Source organism: Rhamphochromis sp. 'chilingali' (genome assembly GCF_963969265.1).
Source record: "Rhamphochromis sp. 'chilingali' genome assembly, chromosome: 9".
NCBI classification, from domain to species: Eukaryota; Metazoa; Chordata; class Actinopteri; order Cichliformes; family Cichlidae; genus Rhamphochromis; species Rhamphochromis sp. 'chilingali'.
In genome coordinates, this window is record NC_137936.1 from 31878398 (window position 1) to 31902119 (window position 23722).

The following is a 23722-nucleotide window of genomic DNA, read 5'->3' on the forward strand; positions in this document are numbered from 1 at the left end:
ACAGACAGCTTTTCCTAACATTTATTATTTATAGTTATTTCTTTTTTCATTCATGCCCTGCTTTGATCAGCTGATTGTTTGTAATGTTTTGAACTTGTTGCCAACAGGGGAGGTTGCAGAGTGCCCTCTGGTGGTTAACATGGTTGGGGCTCTTCTCCTGTGTCTTATTTACTTTTCATTTATTGGCTGTTATAAACGCCAATAGTGGTAACAAAAGGCTTACGGCGGCTGATATTCCAACAAAATCGGTCAGGCTTGAGTTCTTAACTGATAAGAGTGGCACTTGGCAGGGTCTTCTGCTGCTGTCACTCATCTGCTTCAAGGCATACTGTGTTTGTAATGACTGGTTATTTTGGTAAATCTTCTCTGACTGCTGACATCAACAAGGGATTTCTGCCCAGAGAACTGCTGCTCACGCGATGCGTTCTCCTTTTTGGAGACCCTTCGTAAGCTGGTCGTGTGGGAAAATCCAGTAGATCAGACATGTTTAAAGTCACTTTAATTACCTTCGTTCTCCGTTCTGATGCATCAATGTTATTGGAAGATTGCATTAAACAGTTAAATTGATGTTCATTAATGGAATTCGCCAAAGTGGATGGCGAGTGTAATAAATTGTAATTATTATAATTTAAGAAACTGAGATGGGTTACTGTTGAACATTTTCACTTAAATGTGATGCAGATTTGATGACATGATTACTTTTATTAAATATGCTTGATAAAATTTCCCCAAAATTAAAATGGGAATGAAATGCTTGGTTTTACAGCTGAAGTTTTGTTTGTTTCATGTGTTTTTAAACATGAAATTATAGCAAATGCCATAATATGTCCAGCATAGTGTCTGCAAATGTGTTGTTTGTAATGATCTCAGCATTGTCTGCAGCACATGCACACGTAGCATCACAATAAAATGATTCATTTTAAGTACATTGTTAAGAAAATTATTAAACAAATACTCTATGGTTTCCTTTTCAATATTACTCTAACACACTGTATTTATATTTATGTGTATAAATATGTATACAATCCAATATATTTATATTTCCAATGTAGTATATTGGATAATTACATAAAATTTTATATAATTATGATTATATGAAAATCTGACATTTCTATTGAAAAACAAACAAAAGGAAAAGGACTCCAGCTCTACTTGTCTTGCTTAACCAACAATGTACAACCAAAAAATATTCAGCTTATCGTAGAAGCATTAACCATTCAAATCTGAAAATGTAATCTGTCTTTTCTGCTTTTCTAAATGACTGAAACGATCATCAGCTACTTCTTTTTAAGCTTTAATTTCATTCAAACTGAAACATTTCTCAATGGATACGTGCTCCTTTGTATTAAATAGACCCATTTTGTTTTTGTTTTTTCTCTCCATCAGGTGGGGGTACAGCGAAGAGGCCGAGTGCAGCAGTGGGGACCCCACCTCCAGCCATGACCTCAGGAAATGAGAGCGAGGTGCCCACCGTGACGGGCAGCACGCCACAAAACGGAGAGAACAAACCACCTCAGGCCATCGTCAAGCCCCAGGTCCTCACACATGTCATCGAAGGCTTTGTCATCCAGGAAGGAGCTGAGCCGTTTCCCGTGTGTGTAAGTGCTCAATCTCGGCAATACTGGCAGACAAACATGATAAACAACCCAAAGCCAGCACCGTCTCCAGTGTACACGCCTGCAGGGAACTGTCAGCAGGCAAACACATACCCTCTGTTACTGCTAGCAGTGACATCGTACAGCTTCTGTTTGATTCACTCGTTAATTACAGGGAGATGAGACCCTGTGAATGGGAAAGAATACAGATGGAAGAAGGTAATGAGCAGCGCTCTGTAGTCAGTTCATTTAATCAAGGGCATTAAAATCCTTCCTTAATCTGTGTAGTCATCTCCCTTGAAATTGGTTCATTATTATCTCATATTGTTTGTACAGTTTAACATGTGCTTGTATATTAATGTTTGTATCTTCTCAATTGTATTAGTCATTAGGGGGGGAAAAAGTGTAGTTTTAATTTCTAGGCTTTGGCCTCTCTGCCTCCTACTGGACATTTTGTGAAAATGCTCTATATACATGCACACATGGCTAAACAAGCAGATTACATTTCCAATTTTTAATCAACACACATGAAAATAAATAAAATGCAGTATTTATGAAGATGCGTACACACGTGATGACACACAGAGCTGAGGATTATTTTTCCTTTTATAGTAATACATTTTTTATTCATTTTATGACTCAAATGAATCTGATTACATTTTCCACCTCAGTGTTCTGTCAATTTAAAAAAAGAAAAAGAAAGGGGGGAAAAAAAAGAAGAAGAATAAATTAAACACTGAGTATATATTTCTTATGATGCCAACACTGTCCTGTAAAAGAACTTGATTGTTAACAGTTAACTGTTACTTTATATACGCTGGTATTCAAGTTGCTTTATGTGCCATATGGACAGGAGAATTAACTGTATGCAAGCTTCATGTGTGCGACATGCAATGCTTGAAAATCAGACTACATTGACGTGAACATGTCAAGTCTACATTATCAGTTTAAATGGTCACTGTTTGTGGTGGTTTAACAATGATGGTGTTTATCTGTTATTTTTGTGATCGCTATATATTCAAACATTAACATCCGGAAGACGAAAACATTCAGTTGGTGACCACTGTTTCCTTTTAAGTCTAAAAGGTTTAACTTGTAATGGCCAGCAGTCAGCTGACTTTAAAAAAAAAAAAAAAAGTCATCTCATTAATACTACGGTAATGAGGCGCAGTGGGGCTGTGCAGTGAAACAGCTGCCCTGATTTCCAGGTTATTATTTGGAGTAGCAGCAGTCTTTGCGTTAATGTTGCTGCGGCGACAGAATGCAGCTGTTGTGATAAAGCAGTCCAGATGTAAACCCTTAAACCACACCCATTGTTTCTTGTTACTGTTGTGTTCAGCGTTTCATTTTTAGTCCATTTATAAATATTTTATGCCCCACACCAGGTGGAGCGTCTGCCCATTCTCATCGATAGTCCAAAGAAGCTGGACCATCAGCTCTCATCTGACCCGGACAAAACTCCGGTCAGCAACGCAGCCAACACAGACTCCGAGCCCGAGGACATGAGCCAACCAGGTGAGACCGAACACATTACAGTGTAGATTGTGTATATTTCTTTGTGTAGCTTCACCAGGTTTTGGAGGTGTTAGTCTGTCGCTCCTGATTTTTCCTGCCAGGGTTTCACATAAGGTTAAAGGAATTCACTTTACAATGATCATCCTCTCATAGTATTGGAAGGTGTTACGAGCAGACACCGACCCAACAGACAGAAACTCTGACCCTGGTGTGTCCGTAGAGTTTATTTAACCATGTAAACTGCATTTTGCTCCTCTTCCCCAACAGTCAAACCCCACACTTCTAAATAATGTAGACCCTCTGGAAGTGTTTTTAACTCAGTTGCTGGAAGTTCATTATTAATTAGATGTTCTGTCAGTTCCTGTTTCCTGATACATGCTTCTTTTTTACCTTTGTCTAACATGTTGTAACAAGTTGTCCATTTATAAGTTAGAAAAAGACCTATGTAGAAAAGTGTTGAAAATATCGGAAACGGTGTGGAGTAGATATTTGGCAACACTAGCTAATGTTGACATTTGTGGTTTTGCTGCAAATGCCTGGTTTTTTTGCCTTCACTTTAATGTGGGGAGGAAGTGCCATCAGTAGCTTTACAAGGGTTGACCAACTGATGTAAACAAAGCAGACCAGACTTACTGCACTCGCAGAGAAATCTCTTGAAAGAGGTTCAAAACAATGTAGGTTTGTATGTATTTGACTTCTGCACCCTGAGCCTTAACCATCCCATGACTCTCCATCAGAAGTAGAAATAATGCTTTAACATTGGGCCCCGAATAGTTTAGATCAGCAGTCCCCAATCTTTTTTGCGCCACGGACCGGTTTATGCCTGACAATATTTTCACGGACCGGCCTTTAAGGTGTCACGGAAAAATACAACAAAATAAAACTAGTACCGGTACCGAAAAAAAGAAGATTTATTCATAACACGTGAAAAGACCCAGGAAGACCGAGTTAAAGATAAAAACGATAACAAAATAACGCTGAAAACCGATAAAACCCTGAAAATTATACATTTCACACCTGAGCCTCAACTCTCGCGGCCCGGTACCAAACGACTCACGGACCGGTACCGGTCCGAGGCCCGGGGGTTGGGGACCACTGGTTTAGATGAGCTACCTACAGTTTTAATTTTCTGCACGCCTAGTATTATGTCTCTTTTTTTTTTTTTTTTGTTCAGAAGAAAGTCTAATACTTGACATGTGTGTTGTGTTTATGCTGCTTCCTCTCCCCCAGAAAAAGATGAGCCCAAGCTGACGTGTGAATACTGTGGCTGGGTTGATTTTGCTTACACATTCAAAGGCTCTAAAAGGTTCTGCTCGGTGGTTTGTGCAAAGAGGTAAGTAACCTTGGCTTCTTTTTCTTTCATGTGAGAAAATAGCAATTTTTCCATTATGTTTACAAAAAAGGAATTTAAGAATATATATATATATATTTATTTGTATGAACAGATACAACGTAGGCTGTACGAAGCGAATTGGACTTTTCCGTCCAGAGAGGAACAAACCAGCAAATCGCTGGCGTCGACGGTCTCAGGGCCGCCCCAGTATTGAGGCAAAAAAGCAGGTAAAAACATGCTTCTTAACTGTCATAAAACTTCCTCATCAACACTTTACCTCTCATCAGATACTGCTTCTGCTGCACATTTTAAACCCTGCACTTTTCATGCCTCTTGCTTTTTAATGAAGTTGAACATAATTTGTGTGAGCCCGATTATCTCCCTCTGTCTTTAAAGGGTCATTAAGTACTCGATGATCTTCATCAGCCTTTATTGGTGACCGGCAGAAATGGGAGAGCATTAGTAGAGATTTTCTGCCTTTTGCACAAGTTATATAGATGTAGATAACAACTGGATTCACAGTTTTCTCCCCACACGTCAAAGCCTTCTTTTGGGACGTAACACATTATCCTTTAACTGATCTTAAAGAGAAGCAGTTTAGGTAATTACAGCAGAAATTCAGTGGAAAATATAAAGCAAGCATTTTACACCACAATAGTAAAATGTGGTGTAAAATTTTATTTTTTAATCAAGAGCTTTTTAGTATTTTATGGACAGCTTATGTAATGTTATAAGGATTCAGCTTTAAACCTCCAGTGGGGGGTGCTTTTGTGTCATGTATACACCAATATGCTTAGGGCTTTGCAATTCAAAGACAAAGTGATCTTTGAGGCAATGGTATTGATCCATTAATCCCCATCATATCCCTGCAGGTGTATTATCGGCATTTAAACCTATTGTACCCTACAAATCTTACTTATTACCCCGTTAATCTTTGCGTTGACTTTTATATTGACCTGGGAGTGTTTTACTTATGCGCTATCCTTTCTTAAATGTAACAATTGATGTCACTCCTGTTTGTATTGCTTTGCAGAAGCTGGCCTTGTCACCACAGCAAACTCAGGGCGGTTCTGTATCCTCACCACATCCCTCCCAGCCCAGTCAGGAGGAATCCAGCCCATGTTCAGACATGTCAAGCTACGAGGAGCCACCGTCTCCCATGTCAGCAGCCAGCTCTGGACCTTTGGCTCCTGCCCCGGCTCCAGCCCAGGTCCCTGTCCGCCGTCAGCCGAGCAGGGCCTCGGACCAGGAGGCCTGCGTTGGGAGAGATGGAGCACCGCTCTGTCAGCGCTTCGTACCCAACGACCCCACCAAATGGAATGTGGAGGAGGTTTATGAGTTCATTCGTTCACTACCAGGTGAGTAGGCTTTGCTAAGAAGGCACAATCATAATGCTTTATACTCCGATGTGTTCCGTGTATGAAACCTGTTTACCTGTTATTAACTGTAGCTCGTGCCTCTGCTGTTTTCACAGGTTGCCAGGAGATAGCAGACGAGTTTCGCTCTCAGGAAATCGATGGACAGGCCTTGCTCCTGTTAAAGGAGGACCACCTGATGAGCACTATGAACATTAAGCTGGGACCTGCACTCAAGATCTTTGCACGCATCAACATGCTCAAAGACTCTTAGCAGGAAACCATGTGTGTGTATGGGTGTGTCTGTTTGTGTGTATTTGTATATTATAGCACTGATGGCACAGAGTACTGACTGCACTGTGAGCAGGCCTGCTCCATTACTGGACTGGTTCCTGTCATCCAGAATCTCACTGAAGTTTGACTCGACCTCCCAAACCAGATCATACTCACCGGCATCAGCTCAGTCGCCTTGTGACCATTTATGCTTCTGCTTGGTAACGTTAGAGTGACGTGTCAGACACTTCAGTCTGTGTTTACATGCAGTCACAGGAGAAGCTTTTCAGTTGCTAAACCTTAAAGGAGCCTGTACAAAAGCTGTGCCAAAATCTTTTATTTTTCCAGATGAAAAGAAATTATACTTTAAAAGTATACATGGTTGAAACAGCAGACTCATAAGTTTCCACCTGGCAGTGCACCTGGTGAGTTCTTTCTGGGTTAAAAACAAAAAAACTAAATGAGTTGATGTGAGTATAACTGTTAGTAGAAAAGACACCAGATGTCAAAACTGGAGACAAGTTAATAGCAAGCAGCAGCCTCTGGGGCTGAAAAAGCCAACGCACAAGTGCCAAAAACTGCAGTTTTTCTACAGTCGCTAGCTCTAAAAGCCATTAATCCCCCTTACCCAGTTTATGCTTCCCGTTGTCGCCCTCGCTAACAGTGGTACTGGCCAACAGTGACATCACAATTGCTGGCAAGCACGACACATCAGTGTCATGTAGGCTGGTGTGTACTATCATGCCACCATTTCAGTGACACAGTCGTACAGAAGCTCAGAGATTCTAGAGGGATTTTTAAAGCAAGGCAGATGCAGCAACAGCTTAAAAACATGACTTTGCTGTAGCTTTGCATCCTTTTTCTTCTTCTCCTATACCAATGCCCCTGTGAAGGATTCTTCTTAATAGGAGATGAATCTGATGTGCGTCAAGCACCAGTATAAATGGGTACAGGGCTGTAATGACGTCACGGTTGGTGTAACAAGCAATTTGAGTAACATAAGCTAGACTTAAGACCCCAATGTTAAAATGCTCAACTTTACTGTATCAATAAACATGTCTGCAGCCCTGTACAAAAAATGGTTTGGTCTTTCTGGATAGATTACGCCTTCAAACAGCCTAATTGTATCTGATAGCTCTTGGCAAAGCTTCCATTCAGCTAAATAGAGTCGCTATATTTAACTTCTCAACTGTGTTTGGTGCCTTTGGGAGCTTTTTTTAAATGCCGTTATCTGACATTTTATATGGTATTAAAGCACTGCTGAACTTATTATCTGTGCAGGTATCTGTACTATAGATGCAGCTTACAAACCAAGCTTGCCAGCATTAACTGATAGCACTCTTTGTTATTGAACAAATAGATTCACCACAGCTCCAACACAACATGGACATATAGCTCAAAGTTTAAAGTGCCAGTCCATAAGTTGATAAGTGATGTTGCACTACATCCATCAATTACATAATCTGCTTCTCTGCCATAAACAGACGACGGGGGAAAACACCTCTATAACGTCAGCTTTTCAAGCTGGGGAATGATAATCTTCTATTACATGTGTAATCTGTTAAGCTGTGATCACAGTGCAGGAGAATTAAGATAACAAGAGTGTCCTTTTAGTACCAGATGTAACAGCAATTATCAAATGTCATTAAGCAGATTCCAGATGAAGATACTGATCCTGTGATAATTGCAGAAAAATGAAGTGTTATGTTTTCCCTGGAGAAGGTTTTTTTTGTTTGTTTGTTTTTTAAAGTCTCTAAAAGCTTAACTGAGGGAAAATGTGGCTACGAGAAGAGACAGTGCCAAGGTGCATTACCTGTTCAGTTATGATTGGGCCAGGTCACACTGCAGCACAGTCAGTGCTGAATGGAGGCATTGGGACAAAACATGAGAGAAGTCTCGATTTATTATATTATTAGACAAGTTTTTGTACAGTTTGGTTAGCGTGTGAATGAGAGCGAGGTGGCTGTACGTGCGGCTGGGAACAGAAGATTGCATTCATTAATTTGCCCATTTTTATTCACTTGATGCTCCTTTGCCTTTTCTCACAATGGACTCTCACAGCTCTCGAATACAAAGCTTGAATGCGAAGAAACCATTTAAGCAGCCTCTTTTGTGACATCGATTTTTCCCTTCCATCTGCCAGTTTTCTCCTCTGAACTTACACTGCTTACAAATGATTTTTTTTCAGCTGCTCTTTTTTTTGTTGTTGTTAAAGATTTACTAAAATATGATATTGATTTCTTGTATGAGATTTGTAAAAGTACACTAAATTATCAAAGAAAAAATGTGGGTACGCTGCTCTCTTTTTGTAGCAGCTCTGTTTTTGGCACTTATTCTCTCTTTTGCTTTAATGTTGGGGAAACGCTTCACCTAAAAGTGAGAAATCTGGAGTGGCATTTGTGAAGCGGTGCCAAAAAAAAAGTTTATATGTGCATCAAAGCTCAAGTGAGGAAGAAGAGTGTGAATCTGTTATCGTTTTGCTTTTTTAACAAAAGTATAAAAGGTGTTTGATATTTTGAAATATGCAAATGTATAAAGTACCATTGGCTTGGGAATTTTGGGTTTGTTTGTTTGTTTTCTATGGGGGGAAAAATGTTCTTATTTACTTGTTTTGTGGGCGAGTTTGGAAAGTTGACATTTTTTTTGATACTGCTTTGTTAAATGCTTGTATTTATCAAAACTGTTTGTTACACATTTTGCAGTCATAAATAATTTGCTATACAATTCTGTGTCGGGACATTTGTGTGTGTCTGTGGATTTTATTATTTATTTATTTTATTAATGGGACACCTCTAGTTGTTAATTTATATACAAAGCATTTAATTTCACAAATTCCATTTGAATGTGCTTGTGTTTTTTGGAGCATGTTATCAGAATTTTATGACCACTGTTTCTTTCTCTTGAAGTTCCAGACTCATGAGGACCGAAACTTAAAATGCTGAAATATCATCAGTTTTATTTAATTAAAGATGGAAAATGGTTTTGAAAATGGGCAGATTTGGCAATATATTTAGAGATTTCTTCAATTAAGCACCAAAGATCTAAATATAACTGGGCACCAAAGCATTTTTTTTTTTTTTAAAGGCACATATTTCTTCTTTTGATACATGTTCAGTCTCCCTGTCACATTAAGTATTTAAAGAAATATGCTAATCTATAGACTGATCACAAATGAAATCCAAAAACAATTAACAAACAGAACACCATCTGAAATGATGGCATTATTATTATTATTAGGATATGATATAGAAAACATGAGCTTGAGAAGACACGCAAAAGCAAAGTAGCTTTTTAGCTCCATTTGTGTCCATTCCATTAGGCCTACTTGATGAGGGAGGTGAGGAAATTGAATATCATATAAAATAAATATAAAATCCAGTATGTAACAAACCTGGAACCTGAACACACGCACAATATATAAAAAAAAAAATTATGGATCGTCTGGTTTATAAAGCATAAAGTAAACAGAACATACACAAAAAAATTAGTAATTCTAGAACAGGCCTTTTAAAAGTACTGGTGCAGCATTTGAGTAGTTCGGTATAACGCACTGGTTGACGGTTCACGTTCCTAAGCTGTGTACCTGCTCTTTCTCGAAATTGGAACAAAGATATTTCCAGGTGTTGAGCTCTCATAACGTTTCGTACAATGGCTGACGGGCGGTTTCCTTTTTGTTTCCACCGAACTATAATGAAGAAACAGGTAGCTCTAGTTTTGTTTCAGACGCAGAGACGAGCAGCGTACAGTACAGAAAACTGCAGCACAGACACGCCCACTGTTTTGATTTGAGAACGGACGAAACCAAAAGAAGTAGCGGCATTTTTAATGTCTTTTTCAAGGTAGAAAATAGTTTAGTTCAATGGTTTATTATGTTTATAGCTGCATTTTTCTATGTGACCACAGCCACGCATACAGGATAGATGTTGCTGTGAAACAGGAAAGGCGTCTATCATTGTTTAACCATCCCCCCCTTATTGGTGAAAATGGTTTAGTCCAAGTTTGAAACGACGTTTTGAACTGGAGGTTTTTAAACTGCGGAAAGAAACACTGTAACGTTACTCACCTCTAAAACCTATACTATATTCTTTAAATAACAGCAACAGGTAAGTTCGCCTTTAGAAAGGTGTCATATTTTCATTTCTGTGTAGTCCTATTTTTGACTTTAATAAATACATTTTTACTCATTTTATTTTATGTAATTTTTTTGTTAATACTTTAATGTACACATGTAATAGTACATTTTCTGTGTGTGGAGTGTAGGTGTACCCAATTTTACCCTTGTACCCAACTTCATTAGTTTTCTTTTTTTTCCTAATAAATAATGTTTAACCTAAATATTTATGTTTATATCAATAAACATATTTATATCAATAGTTGCTATAGTGTGTGTGTGTGTGTGTGTGTGTGTGTGTGTGTGTGTGTATAAATATAGAAAAATGTGTGTTTATATAGATAGAGTTGAATATAGATACAGGACTATTGTACATTTATAGAAAAAGATGAAAACCCCTTATAATTTCCTAGAAGTAGTCACACTTTATGTTCTTTTTGATCACTAGTCCCCAAACCAGGGGGCAAATCTTTGAAACTGTAGCTGTGCTGTTTCTCATTAAAATATGACTAAAACTGTTGCTTGATTGTTAATCAATTGACGAACAGTCTCAACCATGACCATTTTGAGTGGAGGCGTAGTTAAAACCTGACAAAAGTGACTATTTGTACCACGTTAACGAGTGATTTAAATGTCTAGACTTCTTCTGAAATGCCAAATCAGAGAGAGGGAGCCACTGATGATTCCCCTGCTGACCTTCCCTGTCTGGAAAAACTTGACTCTCCAACAGGTACGTGGCAGTTATTACAGCAGTTATTGTTTTCAGGCACATTCAGGGGCCATTAGTAATTGAAATATTACCACTGTGGCAGTTTTAATTATCTGTGGGTGTGTGTGTCCTGTCTGTGGTGTCAGGGAGCCCACCCACTGCCTCATTATCCAGTCTAATGGAGCTGGAAAATTGTGTTTCCAACATGAGTCTTGCACATGAGATAGTGGTGAACAGAGACTTCTGCTTCAAACCCCGAAATCCTTCTACAGACAGGCAAGAAAACACTTAACCACATCTACAGTGACCTTGGTTATTCTTAGTTCCTATATTAATGAGTGTTTTTACCCTTGAGCTGTTCTTTTAATCTGCTTGTCTGCAGCCTGGAGGGTAGAGTGACAGAAATCGTTCACCGGGCCTTTTGGGACAGTCTTCAGGAGCAGCTGAACAGCGATCCTCCAAACTACAGCCACGCTGTCCTTCTGCTGCAGGAAGTCAAAACTGTGAGTATCTGGCATTGTAAGGGTCAAAAGGAAAGCACAAACATGATCACCAACCTTACAAAAGGAGAAATTAGCGCTATCTGATCAATAAAGCATTACTTTAATTCACAATGTATTTGTTATGATGCTGTCAAAAATATTCAGGTTTATAAGAAATGTGAAGACAAAAAAAATCTTACATTTTAGATCTTTTAGGGGTTTTTTTGTACCAATTAAAAAGTCATTTTTAAAGTGACATAAAACAGAAAAATCAGAGAAATACACGTCACAATGAAATTACAACAGATTGGGTTTGGCAACTGTGTGGCAGTCCTTTGAGTTTATACATCACTTTGATGTGTAGAAATCCTGTTGTGGGCAGATGTCCCAGTCCTTTTCACACAAGAAAGAAGCTGAACAGCTGCTTGTTTCAGAATTTCAAAATTGATGAAATCTTTGTGCCTTACATTGAATGAAAATGTTGGTGATTTAAAATATACAGTACAAGGGAAGTGATTATCCAGTTCATTTCTTTGATCATACTGAAAAAACAACATTGCATATTTTGAGATGAAATATTAGGTCACTGCAAAGTGTATTTGTAGCTTCTGGGAACCCCAACATATATACCCAGATGTTTATCTTTAATATAGTCACACTACTGCGCCTCCACAAGGTTTGCACAGATTTATTTAAAACAGATGAGAGGTTCAGGTTTGGCTGCTTTGAGTGTACATTTACTTAGAGAAGCTCTGTCTTTGCACAATCTTCTATTTCCTGTAAATTTAAATAAGAAATGGAATAAGATCCCTTGAGCACATATGTAGATTTTCATATCTTCTCTTTTGATTCCAAAAAAAGGAGAAGAAATTAAAAAAACAGAAAGAAACTGGCCATGTCATCTTTAATCAAACCCATATTCTACTCTACTTTTATCTTAGATGTGTGCTTGTATTTTATAGCTTGTTTAAGATTGTGTTTATCTGCCCAGGGATTGTAAACTTGGTAGTAGCTAAATCTTTATTAAATAGACTTAAAAAACAGTTCCAAGTGAGTGTTTGCAGTGTATTATATTAAAAGAACTGGATAAACTGAATACTTCGAAACAAAACATAACATGTTAGTGAAAACAGACATTTTTCTTCACATTAGATGCTTCAGTCCCTGCTCTTGCCTGCTCACGTCAGACTGAGGTCTCAGCTTGACGAGGTGCTGGATATGGATCTGATTGGGCAGGAGGTCGACCACGGGGCTCTGGACCTCCACCGACTGGCGGAATTCGTTATCAACACCATGGCATCTTTATGTGCTCCGGTGCGCGACCCAGAAGTCAGAGCACTGCGGGATCTCAAGGAACCTGTGGAGCTCCTGAGGTAAGAAGCAGGTTAACAACACCTGCAGCGAATAAACTTGTGTCTGACATGGAATCAGTGGCAGGCTGTGGCCCTGTTTAAAATCCAGCATGCAGCAAGCTGTATTCCTGTAATGACATCACTTGCAGACCACATTATTACCATGAAATGTAACGTAAAACCGAATTAATATACATTCACTGATCAGTTTTCTGCTTAGTAATGCAGTACCAATATAAGATAAATCCAAACTTCTTTTCAGTTGGTGTGAGTTTGGATGCTCCGTTCTGCAGTAATACCTCTCATAATGTCCAATTAGAACTAAAAATAATCTTCAGTATGTGCAAATATTTAAAAGTGCTTGTAAATTCTTGTTTTAAAAATAGTATAAATCCCACCAGAATTAACTAAATCTATTTAAACAATATAAAGATGCAAATCTATTAATTTATATCCAAAGCATCTATATGTTGTGCTGAAGAGATATTAACTAAAATTGAACTTTGGCCAAGCTGTACTATCATGTAATACCACTTTGCGCCACATGATGATGCTGTGAGTTGTGTAACCTTTATTTAACTGGGCAAGTCCTTTGCTCTACCTGCTATTTCTTGAGGAAATGCATGTAGAGCTAAAGTATCCACTGTTTAAAACATCTCCAAACGCCTATTAAAATTCTGCCCTCTAGTGGTTGAGGTTACCTTATTTCCAAGAATGTCAAAAAAGGTTTTACTCAAACATTATTCCTCCCAGGGAGATCTTCCGTGTCTTGGGTCTCATGAAGACCGACATGGTTAACTTCACCATTCAAAGCCTGAGGCCTCATCTCATGCAGCAGGCCATACAGTACGAGCGGGCGAAATTCCAGCAGATCCTGGACAAGCAGCCAGGTGAGAAGGGATTTCATTTCCAGCACTCTTCAATCTTCAACTTCACTGGTGCAACGAGTGATAGATGATAAAGGTGACTTTGTGAGTGCTACATTTATGGTCGCTAGATATTTCAGTTTTCAATTGAACCTCTTTTGACCCTCGTCTCTCTAAAGTACCATCCTGCCATTTTTCTGCTTCTCATATATTGGGTAAGGAGTGGGACAGCCAATCCCTGAACTGAGTTTTTGGCTCATGTACTCTGCTTCTGTAGCGCTGGCTAATCAGAGTAACTGGCAGCGTGACAGTCACTGGTGCTGAATAAGCCATGTTAGCATCCATCCATTTATTTTGTTAATCGCTCATCCAACTTAGGGTCATGGGGGGAGTTGCAGCCTATCCCAGCTGTCATATAGTCAGAGTCAGCCTTTACAAAAGGCTGACAAAGAGAACCACACAGTCTCACATCCACACTTAGTTGTTTTGTTTTGGGTTGTTTTTTAATGTAATTGTTTCATCTAATAAACTCCAGAGTAGACACCATGCTTATGGAGTCATTAGACAAATAATCAGTAACAGCCATTTAGGATATTGACCCCAAGTGGTCAAAATGGGAATTAGAATCGTGTAACTCCCCGTGGTTTGATTTTCAGGATTAAAAAAATTTACCTGCAGTGGGAGATTTTTGCCAAACAATTTTTTCTCACTACTCTGGTGAGTAGTTTAAATACTGAAAAGTCTAAATAGTAAGCAAGATCATGAGTTAAGCAAAAGAGTTTTATCACCTGGGAGAGACACTTGGTGCAATCCCATGTGAAGCCTTTGTTGGGATTACTGGAGCGTATTCCAAGTGTCATCGAGTGACATGTCAAGGAAAAGGAGAAGACGAGACGGGTCCTTTTTAAGAGCAGCAAAAGAACTGGAGAACTTCAAGACATGTCAAGGAGGTAATTTAGCCATTTAAATCAGCTGTGTTGGAACAAGGACACATCTAAAACCTGCAGGACACTGGTCCCTGAGGCCTGGAGTTGGACACCCCTGTTCTAGAGTCATCACAGCAATCAGGTTTTCACCAGCTGTCTCTAACCAGAAACCACCTTTTACTGGGTCCAGCTCCTCCACCACATCCGACACCAGTTCCACAGACTTAACTCCAAGGCTATAGTCCCAGGTCAATTGCAAATGTAACATAAAAGGTCAATATATGCTGATAGATTACTCTTCATAAAAAGACAAAGTGGGATGGAGATGATTGACTTTTTAACAGAGCACCACAGTCTTAGACTAAGGTAGGTGTGGGGAAAACCACAGAGGTAAATTTAAGAAATTATTGTGCTTTAAAGGTGCATATTTAAATATGTAAATAATAAGTGCAAACACATACAAGGTAAACGCAGTTTTAGCAAAATAACTCAAGTATGAATTCACAGCTAATCCCTACATGAGTTTCTAGTTTCTACTGAATAGAGCATGTTTATTTTTTTAAATGATGGTCTCATTAGTTTAAAAATTGATGATAAAGCAGGGGATGCTTTAAGTTGCATGGAGTTATTGCTCAGTTTCTCAGTCGATCTCCGCCTCAATCATCACAAAGTCTAAAATGGGGATGGTGAAAATGCTCAGCTCGAGGCTTGACAAACCACAGTGACATAACCATGGCTACATCCATCTTTAATGAACAGTCTATGGCTCTGTCTCGCTCAGTAGCCACTAAAATCCATGATTCACTTAGTCGGTCTCATCTGTGTAGTTTCAGTTTTTTAGTATATTCTTAATCATTTCATAATTTGTCACTTCTCTTCAGATTCTTTGGACAATACCACTGCTTGGCTTCAGACAGCAGCGTCTGAGGTGGTGTCGCCGTGTGAGGCGCAGTCTGATTCTCCCGGTCCTGACAGCCGCGGTCCTTTCAGCCCCACCGCTGTCCTCAACCGGGCCTACATACGTCTTCTCCACTGGGACCCACAGGACCAGAAATACCCTGAGGTCAGCTGCCGTCTGAAAAATTACATCACGCCCATGCTTTTCATCGGACCCGGTGATATTTTATTGATTATGAGGGAATGTTCAGTTTGCCTACCCATTCCTCCTCACTGGTTAAAAGCATGTGAACTGATTTTAGACGCTGCATTAATATAATTGATGAATCATGACAGTTTGCATTTATATACTCTATGACCCCTGGAAATTCATCAATTACCTGTGGCTTCGCAATCTTATTTAGGGTTATAACCATTAGACTCTTTATTGAGGTATTGATTTCATATTTATGCGGAAAACATTGCCCCCTTGTGACCCCAATCTGCCTTCCACACACAGACCATCCTGATGGATCGGGCCCGCCTGGATGCTCTTGGTCAGCGGCTCCAGATGTTGGTCCTGGAGGCGTCGGTGCTGCTCTTGACTAACGCTCAGTGCGGCCGCGTCGTTTTCTCCCTGCAGGGGTTTGTAGGTAAACTCAGGCAGTCCATCACTGCCCTGCTGGAGGGCAGTCACACAAGGTAAGAGGAGGATGTGGTGATGCATGTACTGGCTGTCACAGGGAACAGGTATTGTATGAGAAAGAAACCAATGGAGGTGACATGAGGCAACTAGCTTGTCAGAACAGATCCAGCTAACCTCATTCTTTCTGTTCAAGAGAGGGCGTGTCATGATTAGCGGATAAATGTGGAACAGCAGCTTGTAATGTTCGAGGTCTGCTTGCACTCTGGTCCGAGCTGCAATAAAAGGCATTATTTAAACGCCAGAAGAGAAATCCTGAGCAAAATTAGAAGCCATTGCCATGGTTGAACATTTTTGCTTTGGTGTGTTGTAACAATGAATATCTCAAACTTGGCCTGGATTCATAGTTGACAAACTTCAAAAACTGAACCAATCAGCATGCGAGATGAGGCTAACTTGTTAGAGCTGTTTAGGGGTACGAGGTTTATCTAACATTTGTGAGGAGTTATCAGCTATAATCAAGCCTGAATGTTCAGATCATCTATGAACTCTATGAACTGGATCTGTTTTACCTGACTGTCTTTTATGCATATACTGTTACCATGGTGGATGCTAATATTAAACATGACCAGAGTTTCAAAATAAAGCAGTCCTAGACCGCATATCTCCGCCATGGCTGAAGATGACCTCAAATCAATTTCATAGATTTGAAAAAAAATGTTTGAATTATTTTGTGATGTTTTCTTGAAAAAATACAAACAATGTTTGATATTTGGCAAGTTCTCCAATTTTGTCAGACATTGGTTTGTTTTGTTGTGTTTTTTTTTAAACTCTGGCTCTAAATTTTGTCAACAAGAGCAGGTATCCTTAATATGGTCACAGCGCAGCCTGTGAGCACAGAAGCCCCACCTACCTGCTATTCAAACCGTCTGTTTGACAGCGACAGCCAGTCAGAAGAAAGTTGGCTTAAAAGGGAGCGTGGTCTTAGAGTTAGAGGAGCTAACACTGTTTGTTTGAGATAGTAGAAGTAGTAGAAGTGGAGTAAGGAATATTTTGAACTTCCCCAACTTTAAAATGATGGAGTCTAAATGAGGATAATAGTTCTAATTTAAAATTTCTAACACTGTAGAAGCTGTTCTGAAAAATTGAGTTCCAGACAATCTGGCATTTGCTCTTCAAAATCTATTTCCATGTCAAACATCTGTGGCTCAATTACTCCTACGTTAGTTTTATCATTGCATAGCAGAAAGTAGTCTTTCAGTGTTAACTGTCAGAGCAAAGCAGATATGCCTCAGCAGCAGGCAAGCAGCAGACGAGGTGAGAGGGCACAGAAGACGACACTAATTTGCATTTTCATAAATACGCATCTACTAAAAAGAGGCAAGGGTGTAGAATTATATTTAAGCCATTTTAAGGAGTGCACTCATGGAAACAAATGTGTAATTGTGAAAAACAAAGATGAGTTTGTAGGAGTTTAATCAATGGGCAGGAGAGGAACTTTAATCAAAATCCTGCTCTTGGAGAACTCCTTTATTACTTCCATCAGTTCCTGTGCATAGATGCGTAGGCCTGTGAGACAATATATGTCTGATGAAGAATGCTGATGGTTGGTCTGATGCCGGTTTCTGGTGCTACAGGGAAGCTGACCTGAAGGGGGCCTTGTTGGGGATTGGGGAGATAGTATTGCAGCAGATGTCTGAAGCGCTGGCTACTCAGGGAGGAGCAGCCCTGCCGGAGGAGAGCCAGGATCTGCTGAAGGGACAAATATCTGAGCTGTGGAAACACAACAACCCAGTCTGCGTGCTTATAGGTAAGACAGGATGGGGGAAATGAAATATATCCACATATTGGACTTACATCAGTGTGTATTACTATATAATGTCAGCTGTTTACGTTTTGTAAGGTGTGAGTGGAAAAAATGGCCATTATAGACTACCGTTACTGGAAAAACATTTTTAAAAGAAGTATATTTTACGCTTTCTGAAGGTCTTTTGAACGTGTGCTTTGACTATTGGCTGCTTTTTCCACTCATTTTCTGTCCACTCCTTGTACCTGACCATTTTCACAGGAATATTTTTTGTTTGTTAAACCACTTGAACCTGACTTATGAGTCATTCAAATAAGCACTTAAGGGACAAACCAGTGTTTGTCACACTGTTATTAGCAGCCTGTTCCCATATCTTCAGTTGAATCTATAAACAACAAGAGCTATTAGCTGAAAACTTGGCATATGTTGGCATGATGTCCAGTGTGTCCAAGGCATCAGGTTTTTGGTTAAGTTCTTACTTCATTAAAATTTAGGATAACTTGGCCAAACAGAGTGGTTAAAAAAAAAGCGGTCCTGGAAAAATATTTTCATTAAGATAGATAAGTACATGTTCCTGCACTTTAATGCTGCTGAGTTTAGATAATCTCTGTTTAAACTTGGATGTGTGCTGCTGCAGAGCTGACTTCTCTCCCTCCTTCTCTCCATCAAACAGGAGAAAGGGTACAGGGTTTCCTCCAGGACACGCTGCGGGGCGGCCCTGCTAAAAGGAGTCCAGAGCTGCCTGCTCCCCTCGGGCTGCTGAGTGCTGAGCTAGTTGAGCTGGGGACGGCCTTTGGGCGAATCGTCCACTTCAACCAAACAGTCTTTGGTCCCTTCTATGCGCCCATCCTCAGGAAACTGCTGTTCCAGCCAGTAGGGGCCGAGGCTGGGGAGGACTCGCGCTAAACTGAGGCTGACCCTTTCAGTTTGTAGCTACATTCTTAGGCAATTTAAAGAAACAAAGGCACAGAACCAAAATCCTGTGTTGCCTTATACATATTTACTGCCTTGAAAAAAACAAACACGTGAAAGAAATTTTAGTAATTCTGACCCAGGTGAAAGCTATAATTATTATATTTAGCCATTTTAAGACGCTGAATGTGAATGGTTTTAGAAATCAGAGCACCAAAGAACATATGATGAGTCTGTAAATAATACTTAAGCTTTAATATGTAGCTCTTCATGTTGAAAAATGTTTATGAGTAACTTACCAAAGACAGCATGCACCTTTTCAATATTTTTATTATTATTATTTTTTTCTTCTTGAATCAAAAATATACTTGTGTTTCTTTCAGTCGTTGACATTGGAGCGGGTATGTGCTACTAAACAAATACCAAAGTGATATATTTTTTCCACCAGCCATTCAAAGACATGAAAACACGTGAGCTTGAAAGAAATTATCGTTCACCTTGTTACATTTTAAGCAATATTTCAGAAAAAAACTGTTACAGGATGCACATACAATGGGATAAGTTAAATCCTAAAGAGGTCTTATTTTAAAATCTGTATTTTTTTTTCTTTTCAAAAAATACTAATACGGTTTTTAGTATTTTTCCCCCATTACATGTTATTGTAGTGAAGCTTACAAGAGTCCTGTTTTAAATGTATGTACACGCTAACATTTCAAATGTTTGGAGTGACTGTGCTATAGCTGACTGCCAACAAGCAAAGGAAGTATTCAGAAACCAATTTGTGCCCTTTTATTTGCTTCTGGCACTATTTTTGTAACCCATTAACAAACTGTATAAAAAAGATGGACATAGCCCTGGGGTCTATAAAGTAAAGCCAGTGCATAAACGCCTTAAACCTAGATTCTTTATAATGGCCAGCAGGGGCCAATTCTGGAAGCAGTCAAAGTCAGACAGTGTACAAGTGAGGAAAAACTGCAGTTCCTTTAGTGACCACTTGTGTCTCCATTGACTCTCATGTTTAATCCACAATCTTGGTACAAAAACAGATTTGGTCACAACTATACAGTTTTTCCCCCCCGCTCATACAATAAATAATAATTATAAATACAGAAGCAGACAGTTGGTGATTTCATTGGTCGCTACCTTAGTGATGCACCCAATTGTGATGATACGATACCTGGTAACTTGTATTTGTTTTTTAATAAAAGACTTATTATACTTTCAAATATACTTTTCATAAATAAAATGTTATCCGTCTAATTTATTCAAATTAGTCTTATTTTAGCTCTGCGAGTGACCACTGCATACTTTACAGTGACACTTCTCAAAGTGCCTCGAGGCTACTACTGCTGTGATTTGGCGCTATATAAATGAAATTCAAATGAACTTCTCCTTTACCTGCTGTCACTGTGAGCACACCTTTTATGCATGCGTGGGGTAAAGCCAATAACAGAAACATGAGATGAAATAATACCACATGGAGCTGACAACATGTTACTGTATGTTACTGTAGTAATGCAATAAAAGCTTTTTAACAAGTGTTACACTGAGCATAACAAGAGTGAGGACCAGTGAGAGTGAGCAAACAAGAGAAAGAAGCTGATAGAGAAAGCATCCGAGTCTGAGCTTTTCAGCAAATAAGTTAACTTATAAGTCATAAATAAACTCCTATTTCTTTGCTTTTAGCTTCCTCCATGCTTTTGACTCATGAAACACAGAAATGAAATTAATTCAGTAAAATCTAGATTTAAATTGAACAGAATGACCCATTGGTAGCAGATCCAAATATCAGATTCATCCACCCCTATCTACATCCACCTTTTATATTCAGTCAATCAATTTCAGTAAAGATAAAGTTTATAACTTTTTCCAGTGTTGCTTTGTTGCTTTCTAATACTTCATGCTACAGTCACACTAGGTAAAGCAGTGGTAGGAGACCATGACACGACCAAAATTATTGCATCACGTTGGAATCTGACTGCAGCACAGCCAGTCTGCTATCAGTTTGTGGCTGACTGGAGTTAAGTTCGCAGTAACATTGCGTTTGTGAAAATACAGCAATTAAATGTGATAAATGAGTGAAAATCTCAAATGCTTCAGGAATTCTCATTAAACAGAAACCAACATTAACTTATATTCAGTGGGGCCCAGCAAGCCCCTCATAGATTTGAAATTCCTCCTCAAATACTTACATAGTTGCTGCAGGACAGCAGGCAGGTTGTACTCATCAGAGTAGACTAACTCAGATTGTTTGCCAGTCTGTCTGCGTTTATAAATTAAATTGCAATTATTTGACTTTCTGGGGATTATCGGTGACCAATGCAGTCGTCTTGCAGTCCAGTGTGCTTGTCCAGAGGTTTAGGGTGCTACACGCTCAACCTCTGGTTGACCACTTGGTCGCCACAACTATAGTCAATCGGTCTCCAGTTGCAAAAACTGAATAAACGAATGGATTCAAACACAAAGCAATGGGCAATTTTTTTCCCTGCTTTTACTGTAGTGTGACTGAGCTGTTAGGTTCGAGAGCTATGCAGAATGACCCAACATGCATTTTAAAGAGTCAGCTTTTCATTTTCTATTTAAATTAAATGTATACCCATAGCTGGAATGTAGCTAAAATAAAACATTTCTAAAACAATGCCAGTTTTGAAGAATTGTATTCATACGGTTAGCAAAAACATGCAAAAAAAGGACAGGCAATTCTCATTTAACTTTGACTTTGCTATACGTCCCAACAGAACTGATAAACATATACCTGACAGAAAAATGTTTCTTCATGTTGTGCAAATGCTACGTTTACTGTGTTGAATACTGATGTGTGTGTGTGTGTGTGTGTGTGTGTGTTTTCACCAGGCACCTGGATGCTTGGCTCTGACTTGAATGCAGTTGGAGACATGAGAGAAACAGAGACTGGGGGCTAATCGTTTGTTTAGAATAAAAAGTTGCACCACCCACTAATCTCTTTGGCAGGAGAAAGAGTGAAAGTATAATTGTACATTAATTACCATGTTTGTTGTATTTGTCACTTTAAATTTTAAACAGCTGGTGTAATGTTTCTGCTTTTAACTACTCAGCCATATAAAAGAAATCAATGCTGACAACAGACGTGAGAGGGATTCTTTAGTCTTTGTATTATTTAATGTCATTAATATAATATTGCTTTGAAATTTGAAACAGTATCACATTTTCATTGACAAACCATACTCTGTCCAGAAACATGGGCAAAGCATTGTATGCTGGTACAGTTTTTTTTCTTTTCCTCTACATTTTGTTACCCTTTAATAATAATTCCCACATTTTCAATAGACCTGAATCAATAGAAATGCTCATTAATGGTCTATATCATTAATGGTCTACAGTGCTCTAAACATTACAGTACCTACATAACAAGATCAGAAAGTCACACGGAGGCCAGGAAATAGACTTGACCTTTCTGAGTGACCTTTCTCAAGACAGGAGTGATACACAGGTCCTGTTTAGCCAGTGATGTGGGACTACCGGTTTACCTTTTAGTCTGTGTTGGGATTCATCTCAGGGGCAGTGGAGGAGCAGGGGATATACGGAGTGAGATCTAAATGTCAGAGTAAGCGCTGGTTTGGCCCTGCACATTGCATAAGGCTTACCTCTCAGTTTCTCTCTAGCTCTTTCACACTGCTCTGCCCGCTATAACTCAACACACACAAACACACTCGCATCGGCTGCTCCCCTTCAACTCACAGCTTGGTATCCGGAAACTTGAACGCTGGGGCGAGCTACACAAGGAAAACACCAATGTTAAAAAGAGCGGTTACATGCACAGCGATATCATGCCACCAAAACTTGCTTTAAATAGCTTGCTGCTCATTTAAGTGTAATGCTTTTATATTGTGCATCCATAATAGAGCAGGTTGTTTCGGTGACACACAGAATGGGAGAACATACGTGACAAAATGTTGGACGACGATGGCAAAACGAAATGAGGGTGAAGCGCTGAGTTGGCGTGTGACGGGGAGAGGGAACGTAAAAAGCGAATGGCAGGTGAGTGAGAGGAGACGAGACACTGCTACGGTACATACAGAGAGACTGCTCAGGCCAAGTGCATCAAAGGGTACGAAAACACAAACACACTGCCAACATGCAATCATCAGTGGAAGCTAACAGTTAACAGTCAGAAACAGAGTGGCAATGACACAGCCACGGTACCGCACGCAGGCCGGTTACACCGTAATAAAAAAAAATAAAATCAGTCAGCCTCCACGAGCTCAATCCTTCACTTCTCCCGCAGCACACAAAAAACAAGGACAGTGGCCAGTGATGTAAGAGTCCAAACTCCCATGAGGACAGACAGAAACAAGGCATACAGCACGCACAGCAGGTAGTGCACACAGGGGAGAACCCACAGATATGTGTCGACTTCACGACGACCTTTTTTTTTCAGTCACAGTGCAGGAGGAAAATCTTTTAAGAAAAAAAAAAATGGTACCACGCTCTCAGCATTACAAATCCACTCGCATTAACACGACACCAGAGCAACATTTAGATTTGGCTCTTTTAATGTAGTGGAATAAAATCTTTTCACCCCCTCAAAGTAACACACTTTGCATGTACTGTACCTAATTCTAAACTGGAGTGAAACAGCATGGATACCTACTCAAGTAATCATGATAATAAGATGCTATGACGGGATATGTGCATCAGATTGTGCTAGAGGCTCATTAATACACCCAATATTCTTTTTTAAACTTTGTTTAATGTTTTGTTTATGTTTTGTTTTTTTTTTGCCTCTGGTAGTAATGTTGGGATTCTTTACAATCCCTTCGTAATCATTCCCCCCAACCCACATTTCAGTTATGCCCCGTCTATCAAAAAGTATCACAAAAATCCACGAATGTCAAATTTGCACCATAAGAAAAAAAGAAAACAAGGTCTTAAAAGGGATAGTGCCATGTTTTTAAACACAGTGTTCCTTTTCATTTTTCTTTCTTTGT

At 39.3% G+C, this 23722-nt stretch overlaps 2 protein-coding genes across 2 annotated transcripts in view; both read left to right on the forward strand.

Annotated features, from left to right (window-relative positions):
• The window catches only part of phc2b (polyhomeotic homolog 2b), a 31868-nt gene extending 23064 nt beyond the window's left edge, over positions 1 to 8804 (forward strand). Inside the window, 6 exon segments of the mRNA XM_080890413.1 lie at positions 1387 to 1598; positions 2981 to 3110; positions 4341 to 4443; positions 4556 to 4670; positions 5477 to 5801; positions 5918 to 8804. Of these exon segments, the coding sequence (XP_080746539.1) occupies positions 1387 to 1598; positions 2981 to 3110; positions 4341 to 4443; positions 4556 to 4670; positions 5477 to 5801; positions 5918 to 6072 (1040 nt within the window). The 3' untranslated portion in view covers positions 6073 to 8804.
• A 1323-nt stretch (positions 8805 to 10127) lies between these two features.
• LOC308403004 (T-complex protein 11-like protein 1) lies at positions 10128 to 20054 on the forward strand. Its single transcript, XM_080892216.1, has 10 exons — positions 10128 to 10174; positions 10822 to 10912; positions 11038 to 11167; positions 11274 to 11394; positions 12526 to 12746; positions 13479 to 13615; positions 15399 to 15580; positions 15914 to 16095; positions 17674 to 17846; positions 18517 to 20054. Exons 2-10 carry the CDS (start codon positions 10834 to 10836, stop codon positions 18747 to 18749), a joined length of 1458 nt encoding a protein of 485 aa, XP_080748342.1. The 5' UTR covers positions 10128 to 10174; positions 10822 to 10833; the 3' UTR covers positions 18750 to 20054.
• The last annotated feature ends 3668 nt before the right edge of the window (positions 20055 to 23722 follow it).